This window comes from Mustela erminea, chromosome 13 (assembly GCF_009829155.1).
Source record: "Mustela erminea isolate mMusErm1 chromosome 13, mMusErm1.Pri, whole genome shotgun sequence".
In the NCBI taxonomy this organism is placed as follows: Eukaryota; Metazoa; Chordata; class Mammalia; order Carnivora; family Mustelidae; genus Mustela; species Mustela erminea.
In genome coordinates this window covers 49,021,737-49,046,917 of record NC_045626.1, presented here as the reverse complement: position 1 = coordinate 49,046,917, position 25,181 = coordinate 49,021,737, and the positions used below count along the sequence as shown (strand labels likewise).

General features: G+C 38.6%; 1 protein-coding gene across 10 annotated transcripts in view; it reads left to right on the top strand.

The window, feature by feature from the left end:
• GREB1L (GREB1 like retinoic acid receptor coactivator) overlaps nt 1-25,181 on the top strand; it is a 268,506-nt gene that overhangs the window by 179,170 nt on the left and 64,155 nt on the right. For 9 of the 10 annotated variants that reach the window (XM_032311193.1, XM_032311192.1, XM_032311189.1 and 6 more), the window contains 9 exons: nt 7,989-8,117; nt 11,528-11,644; nt 12,242-12,361; nt 13,450-13,587; nt 15,358-15,543; nt 19,553-19,879; nt 20,937-21,065; nt 21,624-21,758; nt 24,796-24,993. In XM_032311193.1, coding sequence (XP_032167084.1) covers nt 7,989-8,117; nt 11,528-11,644; nt 12,242-12,361; nt 13,450-13,587; nt 15,358-15,543; nt 19,553-19,879; nt 20,937-21,065; nt 21,624-21,758; nt 24,796-24,993 — 1,479 coding nt within the window. The remainder of the gene's footprint in view (nt 1-7,988; nt 8,118-11,527; nt 11,645-12,241; nt 12,362-13,449; nt 13,588-15,357; nt 15,544-19,552; nt 19,880-20,936; nt 21,066-21,623; nt 21,759-24,795; nt 24,994-25,181) is intronic. The other variant, XM_032311197.1, reaches the window with a different exon arrangement.

The following is a 25,181-nucleotide window of genomic DNA, read 5'->3' as shown; positions in this document are numbered from 1 at the left end:
ATCTGAGTGTAGTTTTAATTTGCACTTTCCTTGTTGTTGACATTGAGCATCTTTGCATTTGTTTAAAAACTACTTGCATCTTCTTTCTATGAACTCTAAGTTCCTTTACCTTGACTTGTTTGTCGTCATTTGGGTTCTGCTGGAATCAGAGCCTAAAGAAAGGATTTGGGTGCAAGTAGCTTATTTGAGAAGTGATCCCTACAAGCAGGAGTAAATCAAAAAAGAGTGTGTTTTCTGTGTAGTTGCTGTAAACCCGGAGGGCTTGAATCTACCAGGTTCTCGAAGAAGCAGGCAGAATGCCTCCCAGAATTATCCTTCCCAAGAATGGAAAGCTAGGACATTTATTCTTAGTCCTCCATTCGTTGAGGGCTGCCCCAGAGTTGTTACACTTCCTCACACTTCTGGACCACAAACAGGGCTAAGAGCTTGATGACCTTGAAGAAGCCCCTGAGATAAAAAGCTCAAAGAAGCTGGATATGAGCTTGAGGTAAGATGCTGCCCCCAGGAAACTGACCCACAAAACCATCCACCATACCTCCTGCTGAAATCAAAGATGGGCCAAAGGGAAGTGGTATGCGGCAACAAAGGATATCCAACAGTAATCTTTTTTCTTGTTGACTTCTGTTGCCAGGAACATAGTGTAAAAGTAAGCTATAAATATTATCCCTGGTTTGTAATTTTGCTTATAGTGTTTTTAAAATAACAGCTTTATTGAGATATAATTCATATATCTTACAATTTACCCATTAACAGTGTACAATTAATGTTTTTTAGTATACTCACAGAATTGTACAATTATCACCACATAAACTTCAGAACATCACTCCATGAGAAACTGTGTATCCATTTCAGTCACTCTATTTCAGCCCTCCACTGCCGAACCCCAGGGACTATAAATCTGCTTTCTATTTCTATGAATGTGTCCATTCTGGGCATTTCATATAAATGGAATCATACAATATATGGCCTTTTGTGACTGGTTTCTTTTATCTGGCATGTTATTTTCAAGGTCCATCCATGTAGTATGTAACAGTACTTCATTCTTTTTTACTGCTGAACAAAATCCCATTTTATGCATAAGCACATTTTATTTATCCATTTTTCAGTTTTTTTTGTTTTATTTTATTTTGTTTTGTTTTATTTATTTTGTTTATCAGTTTATAAACAACCTTCAGGTTGTTTCCACTTTGGGGCTATTAGGAATAATGCTGCTATGAACATTTGTGTATAGATTTTTGTGTGGAAATATGTTTTCACTTAGTTCTCATTTCATACCTGTGAGTGCAATTGCTGGGTCATATGATAACTATATATATCCATCGGAGGAACTATTTTCCTCAGTGTCTGTACCATTTTACATTTCTACCAACAATGTGTGAGGGTTCCAGTTTCTCCATATCCTTACCAACACTCTTCTTTTTTTTTTTTTTTTTTTTAATTTTAGACATTCTGTGGACATGAAGTAATATCTCATTGTGGTTTTGATTTGTATTTCTCCAATGGTTAATGATGAGCATTTTTTCATGTGCTTTTTGGCCATTTGTACATCTTCTTTGGAGAAATGTCTATACAAATAATTTGTCCATTTTCCAGTTGGGTTATTTAGCTTTCTATTTTGAGTTATAAGGGTATAAGGAAGTATATAAATGTACTGAATACAAGTCCTTTATCAAATATATGACTTGCAAGTATTTTTTCCATCCGTGGGTTGTCTTTTCACTCTCTTGATGGTGTTCTTTGAAGCACAATTTATTTTTAAATTTTCATAAAGTTTGATTTATTTATTTTTTCTTTTGTTTCTTATGCTTTCAGTGTCACAACTAAGAAACTATTGCCTAATCTAAGGCCATGAATATTTACTTTTGTGTTTTCTTCTCAAAGAGGGGTATACGGTGGGGTTGGGTGAGCCTTTGGAGGGCATGTATTGCATGGAGCGCTGGGTGTGGTGCATAAACAATGAATTCTGGAACACTGAAAAGAAATAAAAAATAAATAAATAAATAAAATTTTTAAAAGCTGTTACAAAAAAAGAATGGTATAGTTTTAGCTCTTACATTTAGATCTATCATCCATTTTTGGTTAATTTTTATATATGGTGTGAGAAAGAGATCCAAGTTTTTGCATGTGAATATCCAGTTGTCCCATAATTATTTGCTGAAATGCTGTTTGTTTTTTTAACCCATTGAATTTTCTTGGCACTCCTGTCAAAATTTAATTGCCCATAAAATGCAATGGTTTCTTTCTGGACTCTCAGTGCTATTTATTAATTTTTGTATCTTGATATATCCTGGAACTTTGGTGAACTCATTTATTAGCCTAGTCATTTTGTAGTCTATTCCTTAATATTTTTTGTCCATTTCATCTGAGTAATTAAATACTGGTATGCTAAGGATGCCATAACAAAATATCATAGACTGAGTTATCTAAATAAAAGAAATTTATTTTCTGAAAGTTCTGGAGGCTGCAAGTCCAGGAGAGATCAAGGTACAGTATGATCAGTTTTCCTGAGGTCTGCAAATAGTTGCCTTCTTGCTCCATCTTCACATGGCCCTTCCTCTGTGTGTGTACATCCCTGGTTTCTCTTCCTCTTCTTTAAAGAACACCAGTCAGGGGCACCTGGGTGACTCAGTTGGTGAAGCATCTACCTTCGGCTCAGATCATGATCTTTTGGTCCTGGGATTGATCCCCACATCAGTCTCTCTGCTCAGTGTGGAGTCTGCTTCTCCCTTTCACTCTCTCTCTCAAATAAATAAAAATCTTGGGGAAAAAAAAAAAAGAATACCAGTTGGGCTAACACCCCACCCTTATGACTTCATTTAAGCATAATTACCTCTTTAAAGATCCTATCTCCAAATAGCTTCACATTCTAAAGGACTAGGGCTTAAAAATAGTTTTGCCAGGCTGGGGGTGGGCAGAGGAGGTTGTGGCGGGGATGGACAAAATTCAGTCTGTAATAATGGCATATGGTTGTTCACAGTATTCCTTCATAACTTTTTCTAGAAGTAAGGTTGCCGGTGATGCCCTCCTGTCCATTTTTTATTTTAGTAATGTATGTCTTTTCTCTTTTTTACTTGGACAGTCTAGCTAAAAGTTTGCCAATTTCATTAAGCTACTTAAAGAGCAAACTTGGTTTTCTTGATTTTTGCGATTATTTCTGTATTCCCTATTCATTCATTTCTGTTGTAGTCTTTATTACTTTTCTTCTGCTTATTTTGGATTTAGTTTGCTCTTTTTCTAGATTTTTAAGGTAGAGGCTAGTTATTTCTTTGAGATCTTTCTTCTGTTTTAATATACGTACTTACAGCTGTAAATTTCCCTCTGAACACTTCTTTACAGGTATCTCATAAGTTTCCATACATTGTGTTTTCATTTTCATTTACCCTAAAGTGGTATCTAATTTCCCTTTGATTTCTTCTTTGACCTGTTGGTTATTTAAGAGTGTGTTGTTAATTTCCCCGTATTTGTGAATTTTTCAGATTTCCTTCGGTTACTGATTGCTTATTTGAGGCCATTGAAGTCAGAGAATGTAATTTGCAAGATTTCATTTCCTTTAATTTTATTGAGGCTCGTTTTATCATCTAACAGATTGTCTGTCCTAGAGAGTGTTCCCTTGTGCACTTGAGAAGAATGCGTATTCTGCTTTTGTTGGGAGAATGTTTTATTGATATCAGTTAAGTCTAGTTGATTTATAATGTCTTAAGTCTTCTGTTTCCTTGTTAATAATCCCCCTAGTTTCTCTGTTCATTGTGGAAAGTGGAATATTACAGTCTCACCTATTACTATTGAGTTACCTAATTCATCAGTCTTTGCTTCATGAATTTGGGGTTGTATTGTTAGGTGCATTTATGTTTTTAATTGTTATGTTTTCCTGGTGGGTTAATCCTTTTACCAATATAAAATACCCATTCTTTTTCTCTAATAATAATTTTGTCTTAAACCTTCTGTTTTCTGAGATGGCCACTCCAGTGCTCTTCTAGCTACTGTTTGCATGGTTAGAGTGTTTTATCATACAGATTTCTTAAATTTTAATGTAACTGAATATATAAACCTTTTTCTAATGGCTTCCATGTTTTGAGCAATAGTCTGGCCTTTTCCATTTTAAGGTGATAATCAACTTTTCTGTGTTGTTTCCTGTTATTTCTGTATCTTCAGTTCTCAAGTGTATATCTTTAGTCATTTGACTTTGGTGTTTAGTGTAAGATGTGGATCAATCTTAATTTTTTTCTTACATATCAAATTGCCTCAATACACTTTATTGAATGGCTCATCTTCATTGCTGCTTTGGGCTGCTACCTTTACCTTATACTAAATTCTCTTGTGTATTTGCATCTATTTCTTACTGTCTTTTTAAATCTATTATTCTATTTGTCTGCTAATGCACCAAGACCATAGTATTTATTGACTGAGGTTTTATACTAAGCCTTATTATGTCATCATATTAGACTCATTTCTCCTATTTTTCAGAATGTTTCCAGCTATCCTTGTGTATTTGTTTTTTATATCAATATCACATCAATTTGCCTACTTTAAACATTCTAATGATTCTTATAGTAATTCTAATAGTATCTATACCTGTTAGTATTTTTCTAGAATCACATTAAATTTATAAATTAACTTAGATTGATTTCATCTTTTTGACATCAAATGTTCCTTCTCAGAAACATGGTATGTCTTGACATTTGTTCAGGTCTATTTTCACGAACTTCAGAAGTGTTTTTTTAATTTTTAGAAATCTTTAATATGGAAAGTTAGAATACATATAAGATAGACTAACAATAAAAAAACTAAAAGGTAACTATGGAATGGGAGAAGATATTTGCATGACATATCTGATAAAGGGTTAGTATCCAAAATACATAAAGAATTTATAAAACTCAACACTCGAAAGACAGATAATCCAATTAAAAAATGGGAAGAAGACACAAGTAGACATTTTCCTAAAAAAGACATACAGATGGTCAATAGACACATGAAAAGATGCTCAACATCACTGATAAGTGAAATGCAAATCAAAACTACAATGAGACATCACCTCATACCTGTCAGAATAGCTAAAACCAACAACATAAGAAACAACAGGTGTTGGCAAAGATGTGAAGAAAGGGAAATATTTGTGCACTGTTGGTAGGAATGCAAACTGGAGAAGCCACTGTGGAAAACAGTATGGAGGTTCTTCAAAAAGGTAAAATTAATCTACCCTATGATCCAGAAATTGGACCACTAGGTATTTACCCAAAGAATATAAAAATACTAATACAAAGGATACGTGCACCTCAGGGTTTATAGCGGCATTACCTACAATAGCTGAATTATGGGAACAGCCCAAAATCCATCAACTGATGAATGGATAAAGAAAATGTGGTGTATATATATGTACATATACATACACACACACACACACACACACACACAAACACACACAACATATGTACATACACACACAATGGAATGTTACTCTGCCATAAAAAGAATGAAATCTTGCCATTTGCAACAACATGGATGGAGCCAGAGTTATTATGTTAAACAAATAAGTCAGAGAAAGACAAATGTCATATGATTTTACTCATGTGGAATTTAAGAAACAAAACAAGCCAAGGGAAAAAAAGAGGGGAAAAAAAAAAGAGTAAGAGAGAGGCAAACCAAGAAACAGACTCTTAACTATAGAAAACAAACTGATGTTTACCAGAAGGGAGGATGGGTTAAATAGGTGGTAGGGATTAATGAGTGCACATGTTGTGATGAGCACTGGATATTGTATGGAATTGTTGAATCTCTATATTGTATACCTGAAACTGATACTACACTGTTTATTAAGTGGAATTTAAATAACTTTTAAAAATAGAGAGACTAATATAATGTACTAACACCAGGGACCTATCACCCAGTTCCAAAATTATGAGCACATGGCCAATATTACTTAATCTTACTTTCTCTCTCCTTCTTTCCCTCAATATGTTGAAACAAATCCCAGACATTATATTAAGAAGTACTGCAAAGTTTTCTGCATATAGTTGTGTATATTTCTTTCTTTTTTTTTTTAAAGCTTTTTATTTATTAATTTGACAGAGAGAAATCACAAGTAGACGGAGAGGCAGCCAGAGAGAGAGAGAGAGATAGGGAAGCAGGCTCCCTGCTGAGCAGAGAGCCCGATGCAGGACTCGATCCCAGGACCCTGAGATCATGACCTGAGCTGAAGGCAGCGGCTTAACCCACTGAGCCACCCAGGCGCCCCAAGTTGTGTATATTTCTATAGGCATTTTATCTATTGATTATTGCTTATATATCTGAAAATTGATTCCTATACATTAACAAACCCCAGACATTATATTAAGAAGTACTGCAAAGTCTTCTGCATATAGTTGTGTGTATTTCTATAGGCATTTTATCTATTGATTATTGCTTATATATCTGAAGATTGATTCCTATACATTAACTTTGTTCTTTTTCATTATTTAAAAAATATTGGCCTCTGCTAATTTGAATTCAGTGACTTGGAAAAAAATAAGGTGAATCATTGCTCTTCATAATTTATAAGCTACATTTTACCTGTGTATTTTTGTTTACCTGGAGTATTAGAAATACACTAAAATTATAGGTATAAACTACTGTAGTAAATTACTAGCCTTGTTCCAAACAATACAACTATGGCCTGAAACATAACGACCAAACTATTCAACAGCATAGCAAACTTACCTGGGATTCCTATACTGTAAGTTTCTCTGTTAAGACATGAAAAACTGTCTTCCAGTTTTCCTGCGGTTTCCTGTTGTAATGTTGTCTGTGCAGTTTCTGGCTTCTGCTCTTCCTGTAGACTAAAAATCACTCCCTGGTGGTAAACCCTGACCTCAGAGAGGCAGTTAACTCTACTGAGCCAGTAGGGAACCATTTCAATTTTTTGAGTTCCTATGAGGAGCACTCATTAGAGGCATCAGGAATCACACTGTTATATGAATACTTATTTTTTTTAAAGTTTATATTTACTTACTTGAGAGAAAGAGCAGGAGTGAGCAAGAGAGAGCCATGAGTGGGGTTGGTGGGCCAGAAGAGAGGGATGCAGGGCTCTGTCCTAGGACCCTGAGATCATGACCTGAGCCAAGGGCAGATGCTTAACTGACAGAGGTACCCAGACTCTTCTGAATACTTTTTTTTTTTTTTTCCTTTAAGATAATTCCTAATGTAGTACCATCAATATCCTGCTGTTTGGAGCATTTTTTCTTTTCTAACTCTCAGAGAGTTTTAATGGCCCCTTTTGACACTTGCTGGTATTAATGGATTAAGCTGTTCTGGCAGAGTACAATCAGGGATTGGGGAGTCTGTACTCATTTCGGAAAACTCTCGTTGGCTTCAGTGTTTATGGTCCCCATAGTCTGTCTCTCGCATGTGGTTTTTCTGGGCTGAATTATTTTCTGAATCTAAATAGGAACCTTCTTTTGGATGTACCTGGCATTACATAGGGAAATTAATTCAAGTTTACTCCGAAAACTAAAGAAACTTTCTTTCACAGAAAAGCTCTTTCTCCTACCTTGCAATGACTTAGTTTGCAGAGCACCTTTCAAATGACAAAATCATCTGAATAGAGATAAATATATCTCATTAAAATATGACTGTAAGGGGAACTGTGGAGATAGTTCTAATATGGCACATAATGATATCCTTGATGCCACATCATATGACTTCGACGGAGTTAAATGACAACTACTCCTTAAGGTGGTACTACCCACCTTTTTGAGTTTTTATAGGGATTAAGTGAATTGATCTATTTAAAGTGCTTAGGCTGGTACCCACCACATAGTATCTTCTAGAGAATTTTTGTGAAATACATAAAAAGAAAGTAAAAGCCGAATACAGAGAAACTGACTTTCTTAAAATAGGTCAAGGATAAAACTGAAATTTTACAATCTGCTTTCTCTCACCTCATTCTTACTGAATTAACTTCCTTCCTGCATATAAAATAGTTTCTAATTTGAACAACCTCTTTCATTTTCAAGATTCGCCAATTCTCAGTCCAGCTAATTCTGCAATCAATTTAAGTGGAGCTCAGGACCTGACCCGGAATAAGAATGTTGTGAAGCCACTGGCTTTATCTTTGCAGGTTGTAGGGAAGACTTTTGCCGCAGGTGATGTTTTCCTCACTTATATTTCTTTGCTCAATACATAGTCTATAAAAGACTTGTGTGAAAACTCATTGACAATTTGGTAGAAGAAAACAGAAGCTCTTTTCCTGCCAGTTGAAGACAGAAGTGGGGCTGTCTATAATATTGTATTATTATACAAAGCTTCGTACTGTTGTTGCTCCAACCAGAAGAGTCAATGAATGACATTTGGCATATGGGGAAACAGAGCAGATTGGATCTGTTCAGCAAACATTTCTTGGATACCTGCTAGTTTGAGGAACCGAGGATACAAAGAACAATAAGGGTCAATCCCTGACCTCTGATGTCCTTATAACCTAGTAGAGGAGACAGACTTATAGGGAAATATTTTCAGTGCAGTGCAGTAAATACACAATATGCTGGGGGATAACAAAGGAGAAGAGTTTTAGTGCAACATTTTAGAGTGATGAAGAACGAGTTCTTGGAGGAGCCGGGTCTTAAACTATGAGGAGATACTCACTACACAGAGGAGTGAGGGAAAGCTACTCTAAATTCAGGGGAAATCCAGGACCAAAGCTCGAAAGGAAAGGAGAGAAGCTGTATCATATGTACAGGAATGTCCCCGTGGTTTGGAATTGTTAGAACCATAAAATGTAAAACTCAGGGAGTGGTGGGAAGGAGCAAGTAGTGGGCAAGGAAAGCATGAATTTTACTCTATAACTTATGGAACCAAGGAGTACCATGATCTGATTTGAACTTGAGCTAGTTCACTTGGCAGCAAAAGAAAAAGGAGAGAGAGAGAAGTAGAAAACTAGTTGGGGGTCATTTCATTAGTTAGGGGGGATGATGAAGTCCTTGACTTGGGTAATAATAGGCTCGAGAAGAGGAAACAGATTGGAGAACAACTCAGGAAGTAAAATCCGCAGAATTTGAGGGATTAATGTAAGCAAGAAGCGGAAGAAGTGGTCTTGGTTTGTACCCATCTGTCTGCTAATGGTGGTGCAGTTACGTAAGAGGAAATAAGAAGGAGGAGCAGGTTCTCCAGGAGGAGAATGTGAGTTCAACTGTGGACATGCTGAATTTGAGATACCCATGAAATGTCCAAGTGGATCGGTTCAACAGGCATCTACTTTATTGTACATGAGATTAAAATCACCAGAGTAAATAGGATTTGCTACAGAGAAATGTAGGGTAAGGCAAGCTGTTAATTAAAGATAACATTTTAGGGGCGCCTGGGTGGCTCAGTGGGTTAAGCTGCTGCCTTCGGCTCAGGTCATGATCTCAGGGTCCTGGGATCGAGTCCCACATCGGGCTCTCTGCTCAGCGGGGAGCCTGCTTCCTCCTCTCTCTCTGCCTGCCTCTCTGCCTGCCTCTCTGCCTACTTGTGATCTCTCTCTGTCAAATAAATAAATAAAATCTTTAAAAAAAAAAAAATAAATTTAAAAAAAAAAAAAAAAAAAAGATAACATTTTAGAAAATTCCAGTGTCTAAGGAAAAGAAATGGTCTGAGAGGGAGAGGAAGAATGAGAAGAAGGAGAACTTACCGTTCTTGGAATCTTTGTAACAGTTAGGCCTCATCATTTATTCTGACCACATTTATTCTTATTCTGTTCCAACAGTTCTTGCAGGATCCACCTTCTGGTTAGATTATAAATGTGTACAAGTTAATAAAATGATGGATCCTGGCAGTAACCAGCATGGTTGCTAAAACCATCAGATGAAGGGCTGATGGACAATTTTTTTTTTAAGATTTTGTTTACTTATTTTACAGAGAGAGAAAGAGAGAGAGCACAAGGAGGGGGAGCAGCAGAGGGAGAGTGAGAAGCAGACTCCCTGCTGAGCAAGGAGCCTGATGTGGGACTGGAGCCCAGGCCCCTGGGATCATGACCTGAGCTGCAGTCAGACACTTAACCTAATGAGCCACCCATGTCCCCCAGTCATGGACAACTTTATAATTTGAGAATTAGGTTAACAACTCTTGAACCCACTGACCTATGTTAACATGACAAGAAGAAAGAAAGCCAGTTATTGTGTACCTGCTGATGGAAGAATATGACAGTATTTATGAGATACTCTTGCCCAAAAACCAAAACCTAAATCTGAGCGAGCCTCTATATCTAACAATTAGTATGTAGGAAATGGGAGGGGGGTGTTAAATGATGTCATAGATAACCAATCAGCAAAATTCAGAAAAGGAAAAATTCTGCCAGATTTTCAGCAGATTAAATGGAAGAAATAAAAAGAAGAAGGGGAATCCTATAGATTAAAGGAGGTTCCAGGAGGGGAAAAAAGGGGATGTGACTGAAACTATACTGACTGAGGCTGGAAAACTTCTCAGCAAAAATGACATTATCCTAAATCTCATTGTAGTATGACCTTATCCTGATTTAAACAAACTATTTTTAAAACTTGTGAGAGAGTCCATGAAATGCAAACACTAACTGAATATTTTTTTTAAAGATTTTTTAAAAGTTTATTTACTTGACAGAGAGAGAGAGCATAAGTAGGAAGAGTGGCAGGCAGAGGGAGAGGGAGAAGCAGGCTCCCCACCCAGCAGAGAGCCTGACACAGAGCTCCATCCCAGAACTCCGGGATCATGACCTGAGCCAAAGGCAGATGCTTAGCCAACTGAGCTACCTAGGCACCCCTAAATATTTTATTATATTATTGTATTAATTAATAAATGTAAGCTTTTAAAAAGGGGGCTTAAGGGACATAAAAACTAAATTCAATGTGTAAATCCTTTTTAAACCCCAATTTGAGAAAGCCCACTGTAAAAAAAACCATTTCTGAGATAACTGGGGGGAAATTTGAACACTAATGGGATATTTGGCATTAAGGATTTATTAATCACTGTCAATTTTAAGTAGAATAATGAAATTAGAGTTAAGTTTTAGGAGCTCTTTTCTTTTAGAAACTTATACAGAAATAGTTATAGATGAAAGAATATAAATAAGTTTTCTCCAAAATAATCTAGAGCAAGTATGTAAGAATGTTGTGTGAGGAGGAAAAGAGAGGAAGTATCTTAATCTATATTTATCTAAAGCAAGATTGGCCATGTGTTGATAAATGCTGAGGCTGGGTGGTAGGTATGTAGTTTATTACACTATTCTACTTTTGTATATATTTGAATATTTCCAAGATACAAAATTTTAAAAAACACAATTTTCTCTTTTTTTCCACCCACCATCTCCAAAGACATCACTGAAAGTGATTCTAAAAGATCTCTTGGGATCCTAGAAGATTATTTGTAGGAGACATTTCATCTAAAAGAGGGTACTACTCTGATGGTTGTAGTCGGTTCTACACCGTGGCTGTCCTGTCAGTGAGATGTCTTTGAATCCTGGAGTTGAGGTTTATGGTGTGGTTGCAAGGCCCCAGAATGCAGTGTGCTGCTCAGTCCCTGTTCTGAGCATTCCTCTTGTGTGCTACAGATGCTGCTAATGGAAACAGTAGCCATGGAGGGAAGAGCAGTGCAGCCAGCTCCACTCCAGCTCGCCCAGGGAATTACTCTTTGTCACCAAGACCTAGCTATGCATCAGGAGACCAAGGTATGATACCCATCTTAGAGTTTTGAAATAACGCACCTTAACTATGAAAGAAGTGCTATGAAATTTGAAATGATGAATTATCTGACAGTGCACTCCGAGCTTTTCCTTACCTTCTCATCGAAGGTTTTGAAGGTTTATGATTGGTGTGAACAATGATGGTTAAAGATCTTGGTGATTGACAAGTATGAGCCTAGCTAGAAAATAATGTTGAAACAAATGTATAAGGAAGTGTCTTAGAAAACCATGAGCTTTGTTGACCAGACTACAGAGATGAAGGTTCCTCTCTGTTCCCTGACCCTGGGCAAATCTGAGCTTTCCTTTTGCCATCTACAAACCGGGCGTAACAATATACTTATCATACAACTTCAGAGTGTTGTTGATAGAATTAAATGAAATCATCTAGGTAAAACTGTATATGGTAAAACAACATCCAAATGTTAGGTGGTATTGTTAGGGTGATTTTTCTAATTTTATCTTTACCTCTAGAAGAGTGCTCAGACTTTCTGAGTATAATCAAATTAAAAGCTCGATGTTATGTTAAATTCTCTCCTTTCTACCACTGCTAAGGACAAGGCTCATCTTTCTTTTTGCCTTCAGCTACCATGTTCATTTCTGGGCCACCAAAGAAACGACACCGGGGTTGGTATCCTGGGTCACCTGTCCCACAACCTGGTTTAGTTGTACCTGTTCCTACAGTCCGCCCTCTTTCAAGAACTGGTAAGATTTCAACAGAAGATGGGTTTTCAGTTTTTTTGAATTAGCAAAATTATCTTCTACTCCTATTCTTTCCTTGAACCTTTGAAGATAAATTTCCTTAACCAACCATTGTGTCCAGTATTATGTAAGGAAATTAATAGTAGCTGATATTTTGTCCCCATTGTATCTGCCTTCCCTGAAAGTACATGGGCCATCACAACAGATCTTAATTCACCCTCTGGCTTTGTTTGGACCCAAAGTATCAATAAACCATTCTTTACATAGGGATGATGCTACTAACCCAACATCATAGGGCACAAATGGGTTTGCTTTGCCATTTGTGGTGTTAGACGTGTTCTCCTGTTATCTGGTTCCTTTATGTGACATGCACATCTTATTTCTGGCCTGGACGACTTAGTCTGTGGCTAGAAACCTAAAAAAACCAACTGGTTCTCCTTTATAATAACCAAGTCATGGCCGTTGGGAACCTACTTGTAAATGTTTAAACACTGGTCTACCTTGTACTAAGCACAAATTTAAATATACGAATTCTAAGACATATGGGATTCTTTAAAAACTTAAAGACTATAAGTTTTATAGTAGTCTATGTAGTCTTTAAAACTTTAAAGTCTTTAAAGTTTTAAAGTTTTAAAGACTACATAGAGATGCTGTATAAACAAAGAATTATGCTACTGTGTTTGTCTCTATTAATCAGATAGTACTGATTAATGATGAGTTTATTCTTCTTCACTCTTTTCTGTATTTTTCAAATTTTCTATAATGAGTAAATAAGGCATGGAAAATTGGGATGAGGATGGAGGGTATTAAATACAAAACAGAATCCAAAAGATTGCATGTGGAAAAACAATTAGAAGAAAATACTATGAAAATGCTAAACAGTAGCTATCTCCTGATGATGTGATTATGATTGGGTTTTTTCCCTTCTGTTTTTCTCTTCTAATTTTATATAGTAAACATGAATTGCTCTAATTAAAAAAAATGAACCTTTAAACTTCTAAAACTTCTAAAAGTATTAAGACTATGTTGATTTCAATGGTATTTCATTTAGCTTTCATGTCTAATCCTTCGTCAAACAACTTTCTTTCCAGAGTCCCTTTTATCTGCTCCAGTTCCACAGACCCCATTAACTGGAATTTTACAACCTCGACCCATTCCTGCAGGGGAAACTGTAATTGTTCCTGAAAACCTGCTGAGTAACTCAGGAGTTAGACCAGTAATTCTGATAGGTAAGGGAAAGGCATTCCAGGTTGCCTGTGTCTGCTGGGATCTGGGTCTATTTCTCCATTTCAGTGTTTGTGCAATTACCCATATGTTCATGCATGTATTCATTCATTCTTATATTGATTCTTTCAGCTTTTATCAATCAGCTCACTCATGCTGTGAAACATGTAACTAGAAATTGGGAATAAGAGAAAGCCTTTTTGCCCATAGGGAGCACTGTTTTGTGGGGAGTCTGTCATGTAAACAATATTGTGAAACTTGTGGTTTGCAACCAAGAACTCAGAAGAGAGAGAGCTTAACTCTGCCTGGAGGGATTCTGAGAGGACTTGTCAGAGGCGACGTTTCAGCTGTGTCCTGAAGGGAAAAGGACGGTCTAGTCAAACCACAGAGAAAAGAAACAAGCTGAACCAGCTAACAGACCCCCTTTGGGAAAACCAAGAGGTCCCAGAGCTGCATGGGGAAGCGTCTGCAAACCACTTATCTTTACACAGTCTGAGTCCTTCCAAAATGTCTATAAGTGGAGGTGTAGAAATTTAGAGGGCCCTGGAATCCAGGACTAACTTAATGCTTTTCAGACCCCCATCAAGAATTACTTCATCCTGGGACTGTTCTAGGTCAGAAGGTGACTTCCTGCTTTACCTTTGGGACTAAATAGATGGAGTGTTTAGCCTCCCTGGATCTTTAGGGTATGTCTATATGCGGTGTTATCTGCTTCTTTTGGTTGACTTGAGCCTACCGACATAGATGGTTTTGCTTCAAGCCCTGTCCTTTATCAGGCTGTCCTACCTACCGCTCCTGGGCCTATAGGCACTCGGAGAATCTCAGTTGTTTAAATTCCATATGGTCAAAACGTCTTTATTAAACATTTGAGTGGTGTGCATACTGGAGCTAAACCTTGGAAAGATATGTAGAACATGGGGAACCTGTCGTGTCTGCCTTTTAGAAAGTCTCAAACAGAGAGACTACCCCTGTTTTTACCACACCACCAGTACAGGGTATATTTTCAACACATTTTTGTCCTATCTACTTCTAAGATAATTCAAGGCTATTTACTGACATTTGAGAACATAAAAATAACTAAGATAACACAAAGGGTAGGAACGTGCATGTACCTGTGACTAGGAGAATATTGCTGGTCATCACTGAGTTTGTTAGCTTTTTTAAATGTTTAAGAAAACCTCAGGAAAGAAATTATGTTATTGTGGTTTGTTTTCTGGCTTCTTATGTGGAAAGAAACTTGATCAAGAATTTTATTAGAAAATATTTTGTCATTGCAGTTTTGCAAAAGGATACAGAGATGTTTTGCAAATTATCATCAATCCTCTAGGGCACATTAAAAATTAACATGTCCCTTCTGTGAGAAACAGAGATGATACCATCTGAGTCTTTTGCTTCTTGTTCATCTGATTTAATGTAAGGGTAGAATTTGGAAGCATCTGAGGGAATTCCCTAGAATTCTCATCTAGGGGGCAGGAAACTTTGTTAAACATCTTTGATCCTAGTTGGGCACACATACCTGGTTGGACTTTAAAAAGAAATATTAGGGGCAACTGGGTGGCTCAGTTGGTTGGGCGACTGCCTTCGGCTTGGGTCATGATTCTGGGGTCCTTGGATCAAGTCCCACATCAGGCTCCCAGCTCCATGGGAAGTCTGCTTCTCCCTCTGACCTCCCCTCTCATGCTCTCTCGCTGTCTCTCTCTCAAATAAATAAAATAAAATTAAAAAAAAAATAAAAAGAAATGTTGAATTTTATTGACCTACTTCTGTTGGGGCAGGCTATGGCACTTTACCCTATTTCTATGGAAATGTTGGTGACATTGTTGTGAGTCCTCTGCTGGTGAATTGCTACAAGATTTCACAGTTGGAAAACAAAGATTTGGAACACTTAGGGTTGACTGGCAGCCAACTCCTGAGCGTCGAAAACATGATTCTTCTGACGATACAGTATCTTGTACGGCTCGGTAAGCGATTTGTAATAATTATTTGGTGGTGATAATTCTTATTCTTTTTTGCATCACACTTTTTTCCTTTCTTTCCCTACTTTCTCACATTCATCCACTTGTCCAGTTTTTAGTTTCCCCTTTTCATTTCTAATGTTCCCTTCCTTCAACCCTACCCTCTATGACTGTTCCCTTTCCTTTCCCATTTCTTTCCTACTCCTTTCTGCCACTTGCCTTCCCTCCACCCCATTTATCTCCTTGCTCACCTCTCTGGCTTCTTGAGGGCCTCTTTGGGTCCTAGAAGAGAGAAATTGCGCCACCTAGTGTCCAATATCATGATGGCCCTAAGGTCTCCAGTTCATACAGGCAGAAGGGCTGTGCCATGGGCACCCTTGGGACTCCCTTGGGGAGTCTAGCCAACCATCCTTCCGAAAGTGCAGCTGTCATCTGGAATACAAACGAAGCCATTGCCTTAGACAATTATTTTACGGTTTTCTACTTAGCCTTTCTATCTTGTTCAGCCACTGTCCCTACATCCATTTTTTTTTTCCTTCTCCAGCTACACCCCTTTGATGCAGTCCCATCATGTTTTCCTTCATTAAGGCAGTATCTGTGGACCTCCCTGAAAGGTTCTTTAGGCTACAGGGTAAGGGAGATACATAGGTCATGAACTTCACTTCCTCTATTTGATATGTCCTCCTGAGCTCCACAGTGGGTGTGTGCCGGTGCCCTGACAATGCTGTCAGGGGCTCAGCAACATTTACATTGCAATGTCCTTTATTTTGCAAACTGCAGCAGGTCATCTAATATGCAACCTAATTATACATTCACTCTAAGACTTCAAGCCACTGATTTACTTTGGAAAAGGCTCAAGATGAAAAATTACACATTAGAAATTTTATCTGCCCTCTTGTGAATTATCTTAATGTTTGGAGATACCGAAGTGCTAAACAATGAAAATACTGGGCTAAACAATATTAAAAACAAAAGAGAAGCTTCAGCCAGCCAGATTCAGTCTTTGGGCCATCAGCTAGCAACTGCAGCTATAAGGCTTGGTGCCCTGAGAGTCTGAAGGCCTGCTATGACATGGGCTTTTTGAAACTTGCAAGACTTTGGATAGCTTAGGAGTCACTTTGATGATAAACCTAAGACTTGCTAATCATGCTGATGAATGGCTAATAAAATTATAAAAACCACCTGTGCCTGCAGCTCACGATGTCATAATTTTAATTGCTGCATGCACTGACTTCCGACTATGTTCCAAGATCTAAAACCAGCTTCTTGATGCACCCATAATTAGTAACACAACCCCCCATAGAGTAATGCTATTGGCAAACCAAGCCATTGAGTACAGTATTTTTTCAACTTTAATAACAATTTTAAATATCAAAGTTCAAGTTAATTAAAACTAAATGGCCAAAACAAAATGTCTCTCCTCAAATAACTAAAAGCTCTTATCTTAAAAAAAGAAAAATCTCCATTCAATTAGACCTGTCTTCTCTGCCCTGTGGGATCAGTTAGTTCTTTCTAGACTTTCTCTGGCAACCAATTAATATATCTCTCAGTGTGCAACACAAATGGCTTTTTTTTTTTTTTAATCTAAATTTTGTACCTTAGGACACATCTTCTCCTCAGCAACTTTCTTCTGGAGTCTTTGAGTTTTTGCTTGTTTGTAGTTTTGTAGTTTGTTTGTTTGTTTTGCCTCTGAAGGCTTTGAAGAAGGCAGGAAGAATATTTTTTTACATATGCTTTATAGATAGATTTTTTTAAAAATCTAAGCTTTTAAAGAACAGGTCTAATACTTTTATGGTTCAGTTACCTGGACATAATAGAGAAAAAGAAAAGTAAGATTCTTCAGAAGGAAGAGCCCTTTAACTACAGTCAGTTTTTTTTTTTAATCAATGTATTATTACACAGCCTGAAAATCTTTTGAAATAGAAAGTAAAATCATCAAATCCAGTGATTATTGGAGGGCTCTGAATTTGTTGGAACCTTTTCTCTTTTTATGAAGGTAGCCCTATCTGAAAAGCCATCAGAGCTGATGCCTAGGCTAACCTGAGTTACTGGAACAGTTAATGGGGGAAAAATTACTATTATCAAGCTTGTGGGAAGTGGAGGAAAAGCTCCTGCAATTTAACTATAAAGGCTAAAGATGAAGAAATGATGGGAGGCGATTGGAAGCAAGACATTTTGCTCTCTTGACTCATTTAAACTTTGGTACATTTTCCTCTATTTCTCAATTCCTAACAGGAATCCAGTCAAAATTCTGTAAAAGTTAGTTTTAAGGCAATGGAAAATGCTATGAACATGTTTCATAATTTTATATTCCCAGAATGCCTTTATATTTGAAACTGATTACACTGAGAACATGTTACTCAATCACGGTTTGGAGCAGATCTTACGGACGGACACACCTAGTCAGCAGGTCTCTGGCCCTCCAGGAGGTCTATGAGAGGCTGTGGGGAATGGCAGCAAAGCCACTTGCTTTTGGATATCATTTGTTCTGATGGAAGAAAGCTTTCAGTAGACAGCCACCTTCCCTTCATCTCATTTGTAGAGTCAATGCAAATCTGTATACTTTAAGCTCACTACCTAGTATGTACCTAGTGACCACTAACCATGATGCTAATTGGATAAAGCAGAATGAAGACAGAAGCTTTAGTGGCTCCCAGGTCATAAGAAGGCATCCCCCTCCCTCTAGCAAGTGACTGGGGAGGACATAAGAAATATTAACACAATGTAAACATTGCAGGGTTCTTGCTCACTTTCCATGGACAGCAGGAAAAACTCTGAGAGGATTTCAGTCTCCCTCCCTCTCGCATCTAACCAATCATGGAAAAACATGTTTTCTCCAATTTAAATTATTTTTACAATATATAATATTTTATTTATTTGCCCATATCCTGAAAATATGACTAAACCTTCATTTTCTTACTTTCCTAGAGAATATGGGTGGGGGCCTGGAAGGCCACTTAAATCCCTTTTAAGGAAGGAAAGATTTCTGGTTCATTCAAGGTACCTCCTCATACACAAGTCCAGTCCCTTAAAACCTGTGTTCTTTCCCAAGGGGATTTTTAGCCTTGGGTTGTGAAATTATTGCCTGATCTCAGGTCACAGACAGTGACCCAGATACACAGTCTGTATCTGTCTAGCAGAGCTTGACTTTCAGATCTCGGGTCTGCACAGCAGAAGAGATGACTGAAGAGCGGGGGTGACCATAGCCTCACTGGTTTCAATTGAAACTAAACATCAGAGTTGATTTGAGTCACTTGGGTGCCAAACATTAACTTGCTTGTTTTGTCCTAAAGACTGGTTGAGTTTCTAAAGAGAATCAGAGACATAAAATCTCCCTAATACCAGGGGCTGTAGGTCACCCATATAAATTTAGCTGTAACCGCCACAAGAGGAGAAGACCAAATGCCAACCTTAACAACCCAGAATGCTGGGGACTAGCTAGGTTACAGTTACATTCTTTATGGAGGGAACGTGTGAGACTGCCTAAATAAAAATCAGAAGTGAAAAATAGTTCAACTTTATTTTCTTATGGACAGTATTCCTAAAATTAACTACAGAAGCAATACATTAAGATGTTTTTCAAAGTAGCTATAAATAAAATGAGAAATAAGTGAAAACTAAAGTTGGTTATGCTGATAGGTTAGCTTCTTCCTTCCTGAGTCATTAATCGTATCGGTAACAACAAGTTTAACAGGTCAACAAATATACCACCTTCAGTGACCACCCCAAAGGCATACAGTGGACTCAGAGAACATCCTCTTTTTAAAAATGTCAAGATTAGCATAAAGGAGAACAGAAGCCCACGTTTGTGTTTAATATTGACACAGAGAGAAGGTAATTTCATGGTGGAAAATGGTTAGCAGGGCCTCTGTGCTTGTGGCCACAACAGGAAAGAGTTCTTTTGCCTGTGGAATACAGTGGACTTAAAAGGACTACACACTAATGTACGTGTGTTTTTCTCTCTTTTCTGGCTGTGATGTGTTTTAAATTCTAGCTGTAATTCTCTTCAATTTAGGTCCTGATCAGATACCTCTCAGGGAAGAATTTGAGCAAATCATGCTGAAGGCTATGCAGGAATTTACTCTGAGAGAGAGAGCCCTGCAGCTGGGTGCTCAGTGTACCCCTGTGTCTCCAGGACAACTCCCCTGGCTTGCGAGACTAATCGCCAGCGTATCTCAAGACTTGGTTCACGTGATCGTGACCCAAAACTCTTTGGCCGAGGGCATTTCAGAGACACTGAGGACTCTCAGTGAAATGAGACACTATCAAAGACTACCAGATTATGTGGTGGCGATTTGTGCTTCAAAAATCAGAGGAAACGAATTTTGTGTGGTAGTGTTAGGTGAGTAATGTTTGGGGTGTTTCTTTTTTTAATCCATTCATTCAATTATTTCTCCATTTGAAAACTATTTATTGGGTGTTTCAAGCATCCGTGTAATTAATCTCTAGTTAATTGCTCCCATTTGAGTGATTCCTCCTAATTTTAACTTTTGTTTTTCTCCTCATGTCAGATTTTTGTTGTCCTTAGTTTGGCTGGTGTCCTTGTCAGCTGGTTGTGGGAGCATCACTTCAAAGCATGTCCTAGTAACAGATACCCTGGTCTCACGTAACTTCTGTCCTTAAAAGGTTCTGGAACTGTTACCACTCTAGCATGTGATAAAGCCATTGCCACAGGTGGCCTAAGCCAGTGAATCAAGCTTGCCAAGAAATTTAGCTCACGTATTCACCTCCTCACTGAAGAGCCTACTTAATGTTGTAACACTGAGTCTATAAAGAAAAGGTTCAGAAAGTTGGAGCATTACAAAATGTGTTTTTGTTTCTTGTGCTGATTTTCTAGGAGGTACCATGATGAATAGCCAGCCATCTGGACTAAATTCACTTTTTTCCTCTCTAGTGCTGGTTCTCACCTGTTCCTACCGAAGAAACCCCCTCACTTGGGCAAAATATGACTGCCCATCTCTCTATGACATAAATCTTTTTCAGAAATCTTCATCAGAAAGTACAATACATTAATTTTTTAAATTTTCATTTATAAAAACAACTAAACACCACAAGTTTATAATTTTAAGACATATTCATAATAACCACGCAAACACAATTTTAAAGGTCTTTTACATTCCTCCCTAGTCTTTAAACACATGTATAGTATGTCTTCACAGTTACAAATATAAGGTTTATCATTTTTGCCCTTAATCATCTAATATTTTATTATAAATAACTTCTTTTTTAAATAGTCATTTTAAATGCTGCGTAACTGTCGATCTTTGGATGTGCCATAATTTCCTTAACCAAGTCCCTATGTTACATACGTTAATTGTTTTCCATTTTTGCTGTTACAAATCATATTGCAGGGAATATTTATTCACTGGGGTGTCACCTCCTCTCCCTCTCTCCTGCAGGTCAGCATCAGTCCAGAGCTCTGGCAGAGAGCATGCTCACCACAAGTGAGTTTTTGAAAGAAATTAGTTACGAGCTCATCACAGGAAAGGTCAGTTTCCTGGCATCACATTTCAAAACCACATCATTAGGTGAGTGGTTTGTAGGATTCTGCAACACTGCCAGCCTTTAGCTGTGTGATTTTGTGAATTTAAATCTTAGCCCGTCAAGGAGATGAGTGTGGAGCTTAAACTTGCCTGCTGACCTTCCCTCATTTGGAAAGGTTTGTCCTCAGTATTTTGTTACTGACCCAGAAAGGGATCCAGAGGAAAGCACACGGGCACTAGTATGGGTGGGGGGGGATCCTCAGCTTAGCCTTAGTGGCGTGACCTGGGGAGAGATTCTGCCTCCTCGGATCTCAGCTTTCTAATGTGTCCAAGGGAGATAGAACGATCCTGTCCTGCCTGGTTTGAGTACGATGGAGGTCAAGAGAGAGACACCATGTGAAAGTGTGTATCGCAAGCACAATACAAGTGAGGGTCACTCTGGCTTTAGATACTGTAGCAGACTTGACCAAGTGCACTGTCAGCCAGGAAAAGCAGTCTGACTGACAAAGGTTGATGAGAACCCAGCTGAAGCCCCCAGTTTGGAGACTGATACAAATGTATCTTTCCTTGCAATCTTCTTATCTCTGCTTTATTACGTAATAGGCGACGACCTGGACAAGCTGCTAGACAAAATGCAACAGAGAAGAGGAGAGAGTGTGGTGACCCCTTTCAATGGAGATCTTAACGAGTGTGTGTCAGCTCAGGAGGCTGCCGCTATGATCCCCACGCAAAACCTGGGTAACGTCACCTCAGACCAAAAGGAGGAAATAGAAGCGAATTCATTCTGAGGGTTTTGAGGTCTTGTGTTAGAGTCACAGAGTGTGACAGGTTTTTCCTCATTATCCACATGATAAATATGGTAAAAATACCTTATGATAGGGCCTGGATCCAACACCTTGTTCTTAGTAGATGTCTCCTAGAATTAAAATCAAAGTTAAAGACTAAATTTATTATAAGCAGATTCCCTCTCTCTCTTTTGTTTTTCCCTCGAAATTTCTGTCGACCTTGGTGTGCTTTCCTTAGCTCCTCTAGCTACGCCCAGAAGAGCTGTTGGTGCTCTCCGAGGGCTACAAGGAACTGCTTGAAAGAATGTAGAATGCAGTCTGTGCATCCCTGGCTCGGCACACCCTTCATTGACTCTCTGACATGTAAAACACACATCATCTCAGGGATAGCAAGGCATTCCTGGCAGATAGCACAGCAATACCAACACAGCCTCTCCCCAACAAGCTTCCAGGGTACAAAAATGGATAGTGGGATATGCACCTCAGTCAGTTAAGCATCCAACTCTTGATTTCAGTTCAGGTCATGATCTCAGGGTCCTGAGCTCGTACCCTTCATCAGGCTCCTGATCAGAAGGGAGTCTGCTTGAGATTTTCTCTCTCTCCCTCTACTTCTGCCCCTCCCTGCACACCCCCTCCTCCTGTACACTCTCACTAAAATAAATAAATATTTTTTAAAGGGAGAGGATGGGGGCACCTAGGAGGCTCAGTCATTTAAGTTTCTGCCTTCATCTCATTCAGGTCATGATCCCAGGGTCCTGGGATCAAGCCCCATGTCAGGCTCCCCACTCAGCAGGCAGCCTGCTTCTTCTTCTCCCTCTGCCTCTCCCTCACTCTCTTTAAAATAAATAAATAAAAATAAAACGGGGGGATGGTAGGAGCAGGACTGAGGAGTTTCATCATTAGATTTGATTCCTTTATTTTCAGACTTCCTCCCAATCCCCCCACATGATAAGGACAACATAGGAGAGGACCAAAAAGAAAAAAAAATAGAATAGGACAAAGGGTAGACATGAAACAGATCCATAAAGCTGCTGCTGACAGCCTTCTGGCCTTCCCTTAATAGGAATGTGTCATTTATATATTAGGATTGCCTCAGCAATAGAAGTAGCATGGCTTGGCATTAGCTCAGTATCAGTCATAAAAACAAATTCAAATGCATGCAGTATTTCTTTTTTTAAGTAGGCTCAATGCCCAGTGTGGCGCTCAGCACTGGGCTAGAACTCACCACCCTGAGTTCAAGACCTGAGCTGAGATCAAGAGTCACACACTTAACCAACTAAGCCACCCAGGAGCCCCCACAATAAAATTTGTTTATTTCCACTTTATTTGATGATAAAGCAGTCACCTGGATAATCTAAAATATGTTCATATTATGTCTGAATTATTGACAAAGTTAGAATTTTAAATTCTCAGAGTACTTACAGATGTCCACATTCATATCCTTGATTCCCTGTTTAAGAAGCAATGCTTAAAGATATGTTAATGGTTCCTTGAAGTTCAAAATTTGCTACATTAAATTCTCCAAAGGTACGCTATCATCTTGGTTAGTCCCCACCTATCTAACCTATGATGACATGGAAGAAATAAGAGCCTATCAAAAGACAGATTTATTTTCATTGGTAATCTTTGTGGGTCAAAAACTATTCTGCTATTAAAACTTGTAGTTTTGGTCTTTTCTAGTGGGTTCTCATAGCCACCTGTATAAATCTCCACTAACTGTCAGGGTTCCCTGTGGCTAGGGTACTGTGACCACTGTCTTTACCTTGGCCACATTGCAATTTGATTTGATTTGATTTTTAAAGATTTTTATTTATTTATTTGACAAAGAGAGAGGGAGGGAGAAAGAGAGTGCAGGCAGGCAGAGTGGCAGGCAGAGGGAGAGAGAGAGAGAGGCAGGCTTCCCACCAAGGAAGGAGCCCAATGTGGGGCTTGGGACTCGATCCCAGGACCCTGGGATCATGACCTGAGCCAAAGGCAGATGCTTCACTGACTGAGCCACCCAGGCACCCCATGCAATTTGATTTTAGAAAACATTAATTAATGCAAGTTAATCATGGCCTTGTGCATTCCAGTCAAACTTTCACCTGTGTTCTTGATAAAAAGCAGCCTCACAAAAATTATGAAATGTTGCCTGCTCAAGGATTCCTCTAATCCTGCCTAGTTAATTTTGTGTGTGTGTGTGTGTGTGTGTGTGTGTGCACGTATGAGATTGATTGCTTGGTTGTAAGTTATAATAAAAAGCCACTGGCATGTTTAGAGTGTCTGGGCAATGTTCTTGTAATGCATCACCTCTCGAGTGCCAGCTGGCCCTGTCACGAGTCAGGTCACTTCAGATAGTATAGGAGTCAGCGTTGGAGCTGGCCACAACGACCTACCACTGACAGTTCATAAGCACTGGCAAGTCAAGTGGGAAGGAAGGTGAGGGGGTGTCTCTGTGACCTGTGTTATACAGTCCCTGGGAGAAGAATTACAAATCATGTTGCAACTGCCTTGCTGGAGAGGAAATGTTTACTGTGGTGCTGTCCAGAAAAAGTTCAAAGGAATTCAGCATTATTACAGTTACAGCATCACCTCCTTCCCTGAATTCGGTCGGTCTGGGCTTGAGCACCTGACCTGTGCTGATAGTCCTAAAGAAAACTGGAAACTCTTGCTTCCCCTTTCCAGAGATGAGTCCCCACTCCCACCGTGAGAGTGTAGTCTGTCCTGACATTTCTGGGTGGGGGACGGGTGCTGAAGAGTGATCTGTGAGATGATCAGTCGATTTTAAAAGAACATGTTTTTATAAAATTACCACATCCACTCTTGAACACATCCCTTCAGTCAAGTTTTCAGAGAAAATAAGCAAATCTATTAAAACTCAATAGAGAGTGTGACTAGAATGCTCGGTATAGAGCTTTACTGTGTATGTGTGTTGTGTGTCCCCCGCATAGATTCACAGTGGCCGTCCACAGAAGTGAATTAATCTTGTTCTTATGACTTTTTTATTTTAGATTTAGATAATGAGACCTTCCAAATTTACCAACCACAGCTAACGGTTGCCAGAAAACTCTTATCCCAGGTGTGTGCTATCGCAGACAGTGGCAGCCAGAGCCTGGACCTGGGCCACTTCAGCAAAGTGGACTTTATCATCATTGTCCCAAGATCGGAGGTTCTGGTCCAGCAAACTCTTCAACGGATTCGACAATCAGGTGAGACTGAACTTCCAAAGAAGACCCCACGGCGATTCCACCTTAGATTCCCTCTGCCTCTTGCTTTTGCTTAATCCAAATGTTTATAGGAAAATTCCACCTTTTTTTTACAGTAATGCAGATCGGAAGGGCACTTTAAACATTATTTCAAATTTACCCATAAGTTTTCCCTCAAAGTTCTCTGACCT